This window comes from Electrophorus electricus, chromosome 13, assembly GCF_041902795.1.
Source record: "Electrophorus electricus isolate QZ-2024a chromosome 13, ASM4190279v1, whole genome shotgun sequence".
Taxonomy (NCBI): Eukaryota; Metazoa; Chordata; class Actinopteri; order Gymnotiformes; family Gymnotidae; genus Electrophorus; species Electrophorus electricus.
Window position 1 is genome coordinate 5,811,999 of NC_137509.1, and position 12,063 is coordinate 5,824,061.

Genomic DNA, 12,063 nt, shown 5'->3' on the forward strand with positions numbered 1-12,063 from the left:
AACATATTCAGTATACAGAACATTTATAAATATAATTTACAGAACATGGACAAGAGCTGATGAAAGAGGAGTTTTTGGTTTGAGAAATATTATAAGCACAGGAAAAACAATTTTTAACCCTTGTTAAGGTTAGATTTAAATAAATGTGTATGTGATGGCAGCAGGTATGGAGAATCACCATAAATCAAAGAAACAATAAACACAGCAGCAGAAAAAGAAAAAAAAAATCACGTGGGCAGTAAAGGCTCTTGGAGCAGCAACGCAAATGAGCAGGCTTCACTTGGCACGTTTTCCAGGTGCTGTAATGACAAGCAATGCGCAGCACTAGAGGAGAGTATCCGTGGGCTTTAAATAAGGGGGAAGGTACAAGCAGTGTGTGTGTGTGTGTGTGTGTGTGTGTGTGTGTGTGTGTGTGTGTGTGTGTGTGTGTGTGTGTGTGTGTGTGTGTGTGTGTGTGTGTGTGGGTGGCTGTTTCCCTCCATCTTGATGCCAGGCGCACCGAGACAGTGGAATTGATGGAAAAAAAGTAAAAGCTCTGTTTGAACATATTTACTTTGTCTTTTTTGTCATAATCTGTTGATTAGTAATCAGGTAAAGCATAAGACAGTGTTATTGATATATCCTTTTTGTACAGTGTGATTGACAAGTTGCATATGACACAATACAGCTAATACTAATACTGCTGGTAATAACTGTTGATGAATTCTGAAAAGGTTTGGGGGAAATGTTGTAATTCCAACACACTGTGGTCTGGGGAAATGAGATAAAGCATAATTCAAGATGGACTTTGTTACACATTTTCAGTACATTTCCAACAGCCAATATTTTTTATATAAACACTACACTGCTTTTTGCAGACTTGTTTATTTCACAAATGCCTTTAAATTCATTCATTCTCTCTCCTTTTCTCTGTTCTTTATATTGCTCTCATGTTCATGTGACAAGAGAGTTCCAAATCTGATGACATCATATACTCTGAAGTTCGCATCATTGACTCAAATCAAAATAGAAGTGAGTGCAATGACCATCTACAGCTTTTGTCCACTATAAACCAGCTTTAAGAAACACCTTAAGTGGTACTATCTAATGTAATGACTTGAGAATTAATCTAGGAATTAATCCATGACTCTCTTTGTCATTTGGTGCAGCAAAGGAGGAGGTCACCTACTCAAATGTAGCCTTCTCTAATCCAGTTGAGTCTGTATGAGAATTTGAATGGTTTATTAATACATCTCAGCTCATGTGTATTTTGTGTTTCACTTCTGTAATTAGTTTCATCTAAGGCTCATGTTGGTGTAAATACATGTATATGTACACACTCACTGACCACTTTATTAGGAATACCAACCTTGCACCTGCATGCACTGGCCACTTTATTGGGTACTAGCCTGTGCCCTGTTGGTACCTTTTATACATGCACAGGTACAGACTGTAGCCCATCTAATGTTATATGTGATTGCCAACCCTCTACACTACAGGTGGGGAACATTATCTGCACTTTTTCACTGGATATACATGTACCAGTGCAATGATCACAACTATGACATGTTAGTGCTTTGTTGTTAATAGTTTGTGTGCACATTTACATTTACATTTACAGCATTTAGCAGACGCTCTTATCCAGAGCGACTTACAAAAGAGTGACATACATGGAAATTATTGATATTTTTCAAAAAGAGTAGACCCATTAGAGTCTACAGGTCCCTGTAATACCTGCAACCACAGTGCTTGTCATGCTGATCTGAGCTCGAGACCATGTAGAACTTTAGGAAATATTATTTAAAAACACCAGCAGAAACTTGGGTGGCAAATGCTTGTTGGATGTCTTTTTTGGTTATTCATATGGAGGAAAAGTCATTTTCAGTGACTAACAAAGGGATGCAGAAGCTCAAAATCTTTAACTAACATTCATTGCCTTTTATTTGTTAAATAATTCTCCAAAAATAATTTTGGTCCTGGCAGCTGGTCTTCAGCCTGGACCAAATGTCACTGATGACCCTTCACCAGAGGCAAGGTCAAAGGTCATTAACACTGCACAGGTTAAAGAGAGACTTATAGAGAGACTGTTGCTGGTTTCACTGTGTGTTCTTCTCTTTGCTGTGGCCCTCATCATTGGAGTGCTCTGTGAGTGACAAAACAAATGCTTATACATTAATAATAAAGTATAACTTTTCACTGGCTAAATTAATATTGTTGTTATTGTTATAAATTGATTTATCATTTATTGCTTAAGATCATGGTTGGGTTAAAATGCTGCGCCATTATGAACTGATGTTGCTATTGTTTTTCCCTCCTTGTTGTGAATTAAGTAGATAGTAGATTTCTTTTCTTTCTCAGATGGTTTTGGAAAGCTGTCCCATGAAGAATCTGAGAAGCAGTTGAACTTTTTCAGAGGTCAGTGCAACATGAAATCAAAGTCAGTCCACTAATCAAAACTATTTCACACATGAAGTATGAAATAAGAGCTGGAAATGCAATCTTGTGTATATTATTAATTTACTAATTTTGTCATTCCTTCACTGGTTCAAACAAAGCTCAGGAGTAATCAGGGGCTTCAGGTAGTGACAGGGATTACTGATTTTAACACCAACAACAGCACGTATAATGAAACTAAATGACTAAAAGACTTGTCACTTTTCAATCTGATGTGAGTTTAGATAATTACAAGAAGATCTTAAGGAGTTACAATTTAAGTGAAAAGATTCTCGCAGGTAAGATTTTTTTAATAAGCAGACATATATAGTGTGGAATTATGCAGTGTTGACTGAGGAGTTAACTTAGTGTTAGTTGTCATTAATTTGACATTCATATAAACATGGTGACATCATCTTTATTTTCCAGAAAGAAACAGCAGTATTGAGCAGCTGCAGGCAGAAAAGAAAAACCTGACCAGTGAACTTCAAAGTGAGATCCAGATTTACCTCTAGAAATATTAAAACTCAAATAAAGAATAAGGGGCTGAATAATCTGGACCTCCACACTAGTAGATTGATGATTGTTTTGTTCTTTCATTTCAGGAACAAAGAACACTCTGGATGAGAGAGAGAGAAAATACCAAACAGAGATGGAAAAGTTAGCAAATGAACTCAATGGTAAGTAGAAATCTAAGATTGAAACAGATGAATCAGTGCTTTTTTAAAGTATCCATTATGAGTTAAATGTACAAAGTCTGTATGTACTGATTAATACGCAGCGGCAGGAAGCAAAGGAAAACCTGAAAATTGAATTTCAAAGTGAGATCTAGATTTACCTCTAGAAATATTAAACATCACAAACAGAATAGATGGATGACTAATCTGAACCTTGACACTAGTAGGTTAATAGTTTTGTTCTTGCATATCAGGAACAAGGAACATTATGGATGTAGGAGAGAGAAACTACCAAAGAGAGAAGGAAAAGTTAGCAAGTGAACTGAAAGGTGAATACAAATCATAGCTTTTGTGTTTGTAAAATTTATTTGTTTATAGCTTATAGACTCCCAGATAATCTACAATGGTTTTAAAATTGTTATGAACGAACCCAGATGTCATTCAAATGTCTGATTGGTTTCTCCATATGAGCACTCACAGAGCCACACTGAACCAAGGCCAGGGTCACATCTTCAGCAAAAATACACTTTGTGTGTGTGTGGAAAAAGGAAAGTGGTATAAAGATAAATAAATGGGTCAATTTGTTACTGACAGATATATTAAAGAACTTTAAGAACATATCGAAACTGATAATCTTACAGGTTAATAAACTTCACGACAGGTATGGAAATGAGGAAGGTGCAGTTCTTCCCCAAAGACAGCAAGTGCATAAGGCTTCATATACTAGCTAAGGAAAGATGCTTATTCTAATAGAATAACAATAGGGAATAGTACTGAAGCAGGAAATATATTACTTATCTTTTGTTATTTATATTGACATTCAGATGTACTGATATACTGCTGTCATCCTTATTTTCCAGAGATGAATAGGAGCATTGAGCAGGTGAAGGAAGAAAAAGAAAATTTGACCAGTGAACTTCAAAGTGAGATCCAGATTTAACTCTAGAAATATTAGTCCTCAAATAAAGAATAAGAGGCTGAGTAATCTGGACGTACACTCTACTAGATGGTTGATTAGTTTTGTTCTTTCATGACAGGAACAAAGAACATTATGGATGAGGGAGAGAGAAGATACCAAACAGAGAAGGAAAAGTTTGCAAATGAACTGAAAGGTAAATACAAATCATAGCTTTTGTATTTGTAAAATATTGGATCTCTTTATAGCTTATAGGCTCCCAGATAAAGTAGACTGGTCTTAAAATTGTTATGAACGAACCCAGACGTCAATCAAATGTCTGATTGGTTTCTCCATATGAGCACTCACAGAGCCACACTGAACCAAGGCCAGGGTCACATCTTCATCAAAAAGACACTGTGTGTGTGTGGAAAAAGGAAAGAAGGTATAAAGATAAATAAATGGGTCAGTTTGTTACTGACACATATATTAAAGAACTTTAAGAACATATCGAAACTGATAATCTTACAGGATAATAAACTTCACGACAGGTATGGAAATGAGCAAGGTGCAGTTCTTACCCAAAGACAGCAAGTGCATAAGGCTTCATATACTAGCTAAGGAAAGATGCTTATTCTAATAGAATAACAATAGGGAATAGTACAGAAGCAGGAAATATATTACTTACCTTTTGTTATTTATATTGACATTCAGATGTACTGATATACTGCTGTCATCCTGATTTTCCAGAGATGAATAGGAGTATTGAGCAGGTGAAGGAAGAAAAAGAAAATTTGACCAGTGAACTTCAAAGTGAGATCCAGATTTAACTCTAGAAATATTAGTCCTCAAATAAAGAATAAGAGACTGACTACTCTGTACCTCTACTCTACTACGTGGTTGATTAGTTTTGTTCTTACATGACAGGAACAAAGAACCTTATGGATGAGGGAGAGAGAAGCTACCAAACAGAGAAGGAAAAGTTTGCAAATGAACTGAAAGGTAAATACAAATCATAGCTTTTGTATTTGTAAAATATTGGATCTCTTTATAGCTTATAGGCTCCCAGATAAAGTAGACTGGTCTTAAAATTGTTATGAACGAACCCAGATGTCATTCAAATGTCTGAGTGGTTTCTCCATATGAGCACTCACAGAGCCACAATGAACCAAGGCCAGGGTCACATCTTCAGCAAAAAGACACTTTGTGTGTGTGTGGAAAAAGGAAAGTGGTATAAAGATAAATAAATGGGTCAGTTTGTTACTGACACAAATATTAAAGAACTTTAAGAACATATCAAAACTGATAATCTTACAGGATAATAATCTTTACGACAGGTATGGAAATGAGCAAGGTGCAGTTCTTACCCAAAGACAGCAAGTGCATAAGGCTTCATATACTAGCTAAGGAAAGATGCTTATTCTAATAGAATAACAATAGGGAATAGTACAGAAGCAGGAAATATATTACTTACCTTTTGTTATTTATATTGACATTCAGATGTACTGATATACTGCTGTCATCCTGATTTTCCAGAGATGAATAGGAGTATTGAGCAGGTGAAGGAAGAAAAAGAAAATTTGACCAGTGAACTTCAAAGTGAGATCCAGATTTACATCTAGAAATATTAGTCCTCAAATAAAGAATATGAGGCTGACTACTCTGTACCTCCACTCTACTACGTGGTTGATTAGTTTTGTTCTTACATGACAGGAACAAAGAACATTATGGATGAGGGAGAGAGAAGCTACCAAACAGAGAAGGAAAAGTTAGCAAATGAACTGAAAGGTAAATACAAAACATAGCTTTTGTATTTGTAAAATACTGGATCTGTTTATAGCTTATAGGCTCCCAGATAAAGTAGACTGGTCTTAAACTTGTTATGAACGAACCCAGACATCATTCAAATGTCTGATTGGTTTCTCCATATGAGCACTCACAGAGCCACACTGAACCAAGGCCAGGGTCACATCTTCAACAAAAAGACACTTTGTGTGTGTGTGTGGAAAAAGGAAAGTGGTATAAAGATAAATAAATGGGTCAGTTTGTTACTGACACATATATTAAAGAACTTTAAGAACATATCGAAACGGATAATCTTACAGGTTAATAAACTTCACGACAGGTATGGAAATGAGCAAGGTGCAGTTCTTCCCCAAAGACAGCAAGTGCATAAGGCTTCATATACTAGCTAAGGAAAGATGCTTATTCTAATAGAATAACAATAGGGAATAGTACTGAAGCAGGAAATATATTACTTATCTTTTGTTATTTATATTGACATTCAGATGTATTGATATACTGCTGTCATCCTGATTTTCCAGAGATGAATAGGAGTATTGAGCAGGTGAAGGAAGAAAAAGAAAATTTGACCAGTGAACTTGAAAGTGAGATCCAGATTTACCTCTAGAAATATTAGTCCTCAAATAAAGAATAAGAGGCTGAGTAATCTGGATCTCCACTCTACTACGTGGATGATTAGTTTTGTTCTTACATGACAGGAACAAAGAAAATTATGGATGAGGGAGAGAGAAGCTACCAAACAGAGAAGGAAAAGTTTGCAAATGAACTGAAAGGTAAATACAAATCATAGCTTTTGTATTTGTAAAATATTGGATCTCTTTATAGCTTATAGGCTCCCAGATAAAGTAGACTGGTCTTAAAATTGTTATGAACGAACCCAGATGTCATTCAAATGTCTGATTGGTTTCTCCATATGAGCACTCACAGAGCCACACTGAATCAAGGCCAGGGTCACATCTTCAACAAAAAGACACTGTGTGTGTGTGTGTGGAAAAAGGAAAGTGGTATAAAGATAAATAAATGGGTCAGTTTGTTACTGACACATATATTAAAGAACTTTAAGAACATATCGAAACGGATAATCTTACAGGTTAATAAACTTCACGACAGGTATGGAAATGAGGAATGTGCAGTTCTTCCCCAAAGACAGCAAGTGCATAAGGCTTCATATACTAGCTAAGGAAAGATGCTTATTCTAATAGAATAACAATAGGGAATAGTACTGAAGCAGGAAATATATTACTTATCTTTTGTTATTTATATTGGCATTCAGATGTACTGATATACTGCTGTCATCCTGATTTTCCAGAGATGAATAGGAGTATTGAGCAGGTGAAGGAAGAAAAAGAAAATTTGACCAGTGAACTTCAAAGTGAGATCCAGATTTACCTCTAGAAATATTAGTCCTCAAATAAAGAATAAGAGGCTGAGTAATCTGGATCTCCACTCTACTACGTGGTTGATTAGTTTTGTTCTTACATGACAGGAACAAAGAACATTATGGATGAGGGAGAGAGAAGCTACCAAACAGAGAAGGAAAAGTTAGCAAATGAACTGAAAGGTAAATACAAAACATAGCTTTTGTATTTGTAAAATACTGGATCTGTTTATAGCTTATAGGCTCCCAGATAAAGTAGACTTGTCTTAAACTTGTTATGAACGAACCCAGACGTCATTCAAATGTCTGATTGGTTTCTCCATATGAGCACTCACAGAGCCACACTGAACCAAGGCCAGGGTCACATCTTCAACAAAAAGACACTTTGTGTGTGTGTGTGGAAAAAGGAAAGTGGTATAAAGATAAATAAATGGGTCAGTTTGTTACTGACACATATATTAAAGAACTTTAAGAACATATCGAAACGGATAATCTTACAGGTTAATAAACTTCACGACAGGTATGGAAATGAGGAAGGTGCAGTTCTTCCCCAAAGACAGCAAGTGCATAAGGCTTCATATACTAGCTAAGGACAGATGCTTATTCTAATAGAATAACAATAGGGAATAGTACTGAAGCAGGAAATATATTACTTATCTTTTGTTATTTATATTGGCATTCAGATGTACTGATATACTGCTGTCATCCTGATTTTCCAGAGATGAATAGGAGTATTGAGCAGGTGAAGGAAGAAAAAGAAAATTTGACCAGTGAACTTCAAAGTGAGATCCAGATTTACCTCTAGAAATATTAGTCCTCAAATAAAGAATAAGAGGCTGAGTAATCTGGATCTCCACTCTACTACGTGGTTGATTAGTTTTGTTCTTACATGACAGGAACAAAGAACATTATGGATGAGGGAGAGAGAAGCTACCAAACAGAGAAGGAAAAGTTAGCAAATGAACTGAAAGGTAAATACAAAACATAGCTTTTGTATTTGTAAAATACTGGATCTGTTTATAGCTTATAGGCTCCCAGATAAAGTAGACTTGTCTTAAACTTGTTATGAACGAACCCAGACGTCATTCAAATGTCTGATTGGTTTCTCCATATGAGCACTCACAGAGCCACACTGAACCAAGGCCAGGGTCACATCTTCAACAAAAAGACACTTTGTGTGTGTGTGTGGAAAAAGGAAAGTGGTATAAAGATAAATAAATGGGTCAGTTTGTTACTGACACATATATTAAAGAACTTTAAGAACATATCGAAACGGATAATCTTACAGGTTAATAAACTTCACGACAGGTATGGAAATGAGGAAGGTGCAGTTCTTCCCCAAAGACAGCATGTGCATAAGGCTTCATATACTAGCTAAGGACAGATGCTTATTCTAATAGAATAACAATAGGGAATAGTACTGAAGCAGGAAATATATTACTTATCTTTTGTTATTTATATTGGCATTCAGATGTACTGATATACTGCTGTCATCCTGATTTTTCAGAGATGAATAGGAGTATTGAGCAGGTGAAGGAAGAAAAAGAAAATTTGACCAGTGAACTTCAAAGTGAGATCCAGATTTACCTCTAGAAATATTAGTCCTCAAATAAAGAATAAGAGGCTGAGTAATCTGGATCTCCACTCTACTACGTGGTTGATTAGTTTTGTTCTTACATGACAGGAACAAAGAACATTATGGATGAGGGAGAGAGAAGCTACCAAACAGAGAAGGAAAAGTTTGCAAATGAACTGAAAGGTAAATACAAATCATAGCTTTTGTATTTGTAAAATATTGGATCTTTATAGCTTATAGGCTCCCAGATAAAGTAGACTGGTCTTAAAATTGTTATGAACGAACCCAGACGTCATTCAAATGTCTGATTGGTTTCTCCATATGAGCACTCACAGAGCCACACTGAATCAAGGCCAGGGTCACATCTTCAGCAAAAAGACACTGTGTGTGTGTGTGTGGAAAAAGGAAAGTGGTATAAAGATAAATAAATGGATCAGTTTGTTACTGACAGATATATTATAGAACTTTAAGAACATATAGAAACTGATAATCTTACAGGATAATAAACTTCATGACAGGTATGGAAATGAGCAAGGTGCAGTTCTTCCCCAAAGACAGCAAGTGCATAAGGCTTCATATACTAGCTAAGGAAAGATGCTTATTCTAATAGAATAACAATAGGGAATAGTACTGAAGCAGGAAATATATTACTTATCTTTTGTTATTTATATTGGCATTCAGATGTACTGATATACTGCTGTCATCCTGATTTTCCAGAGATGAATAGGAGTATTGAGCAGGTGAAGGAAGAAAAAGAAAATTTGACCAGTGAACTTCAAAGTGAGATCCAGATTTACCTCTAGAAATATTAGTCCTCAAATAAAGAATAAGAGACTGACTACTCTGTACCTCTACTCTACTACGTGGTTGATTAGTTTTGTTCTTACATGACAGGAACAAAGAACATTATGGATGAGGGAGAGAGAAGCTACCAAACAGAGAAGGAAAAGTTTGCAAATGAACTGAAAGGTAAATACAAATCATAGCTTTTGTATTTGTAAAATATTGGATCTCTTTATAGCTTATAGGCTCCCAGATAAAGTAGACTGGTCTTAAAATTGTTATGAACGAACCCAGATGTCATTCAAATGTCTGAGTGGTTTCTCCATATGAGCACTCACAGAGTCACAATGAACCAAGGCCAGGGTCACATCTTCAGCAAAAAGACACTTTGTGTGTGTGTGGAAAAAGGAAAGTGGTATAAAGATAAATAAATGGGTCAGTTTGTTACTGACACAAATATTAAAGAACTTTAAGAACATATCAAAACTGATAATCTAACAGGATAATAATCTTTACGACAGGTATGGAAATGAGCAAGGTGCAGTTCTTACCCAAAGACAGCAAGTGCATAAGGCTTCATATACTAGCTAAGGAAAGATGCTTATTCTAATAGAATAACAATAGGGAATAGTACAGAAGCAGGAAATATATTACTTACCTTTTGTTATTTATATTGAAATTCAGATGTACTGATATACTGCTGTCATCCTGATTTTCCAGAGATGAATAGGAGTATTGAGCAGGTGAAGGAAGAAAAAGAAAATTTGACCAGTGAACTTCAAAGTGAGATCCAGATTTACCTCTAGAAATATTAGTCCTCAAATAAAGAATAAGAGACTGACTACTCTGTACCTCTACTCTACTACGTGGTTGATTAGTTTTGTTCTTACATGACAGGAACAAAGAACATTATGGATGAGGGAGAGAGAAGCTACCAAACAGAGAAGGAAAAGTTTGCAAATGAACTGAAAGGTAAATACAAATCATAGCTTTTGTATTTGTAAAATATTGGATCTCTTTATAGCTTATAGGCTCCCAGATAAAGTAGACTGGTCTTAAAATTGTTATGAACGAACCCAGATGTCATTCAAATGTCTGAGTGGTTTCTCCATATGAGCACTCACAGAGCCACAATGAACCAAGGCCAGGGTCACATCTTCAGCAAAAAGACACTTTGTGTGTGTGTGGAAAAAGGAAAGTGGTATAAAGATAAATAAATGGGTCAGTTTGTTACTGACACAAATATTAAAGAACTTTAAGAACATATCAAAACTGATAATCTTACAGGATAATAATCTTTACGACAGGTATGGAAATGAGCAAGGTGCAGTTCTTACCCAAAGACAGCAAGTGCATAAGGCTTCATATACTAGCTAAGGAAAGATGCTTATTCTAATAGAATAACAATAGGGAATAGTACAGAAGCAGGAAATATATTACTTACCTTTTGTTATTTATATTGACATTCAGATGTACTGATATACTGCTGTCATCCTGATTTTCCAGAGATGAATAGGAGTATTGAGCAGGTGAAGGAAGAAAAAGAAAATTTGACCAGTGAACTTCAAAGTGAGATCCAGATTTACATCTAGAAATATTAGTCCTCAAATAAAGAATATGAGGCTGACTACTCTGTACCTCCACTCTACTACGTGGTTGATTAGTTTTGTTCTTACATGACAGGAACAAAGAACATTATGGATGAGGGAGAGAGAAGCTACCAAACAGAGAAGGAAAAGTTAGCAAATGAACTGAAAGGTAAATACAAAACATAGCTTTTGTATTTGTAAAATACTGGATCTGTTTATAGCTTATAGGCTCCCAGATAAAGTAGACTGGTCTTAAACTTGTTATGAACGAACCCAGACATCATTCAAATGTCTGATTGGTTTCTCCATATGAGCACTCACAGAGCCACACTGAACCAAGGCCAGGGTCACATCTTCAACAAAAAGACACTTTGTGTGTGTGTGTGGAAAAAGGAAAGTGGTATAAAGATAAATAAATGGGTCAGTTTGTTACTGACACATATATTAAAGAACTTTAAGAACATATCGAAACGGATAATCTTACAGGTTAATAAACTTCACGACAGGTATGGAAATGAGCAAGGTGCAGTTCTTCCCCAAAGACAGCAAGTGCATAAGGCTTCATATACTAGCTAAGGAAAGATGCTTATTCTAATAGAATAACAATAGGGAATAGTACTGAAGCAGGAAATATATTACTTATCTTTTGTTATTTATATTGACATTCAGATGTATTGATATACTGCTGTCATCCTGATTTTCCAGAGATGAATAGGAGTATTGAGCAGGTGAAGGAAGAAAAAGAAAATTTGACCAGTGAACTTCAAAGTGAGATCCAGATTTACCTCTAGAAATATTAGTCCTCAAATAAAGAATAAGAGGCTGAGTAATCTGGATCTCCACTCTACTACGTGGATGATTAGTTTTGTTCTTACATGACAGGAACAAAGAAAATTATGGATGAGGGAGAGAGAAGCTACCAAACAGAGAAGGAAAAGTTTGCAAATGAA

The 12,063-nt window shown here is 35.6% G+C and overlaps 1 protein-coding gene across 1 annotated transcript in view; it reads left to right on the forward strand.

Annotated features, from left to right (window-relative positions):
* LOC118240133 (uncharacterized) overlaps nt 1-12,063 on the forward strand; it is a 49,829-nt gene that overhangs the window by 3,743 nt on the left and 34,023 nt on the right. The window contains exons 2-5 of the mRNA XM_081694752.1: nt 946-1,011; nt 1,963-2,124; nt 2,338-2,394; nt 2,842-2,904. Of these exons, the coding sequence (XP_081550878.1) occupies nt 946-1,011; nt 1,963-2,124; nt 2,338-2,394; nt 2,842-2,904 (348 nt within the window). The remainder of the gene's footprint in view (nt 1-945; nt 1,012-1,962; nt 2,125-2,337; nt 2,395-2,841; nt 2,905-12,063) is intronic.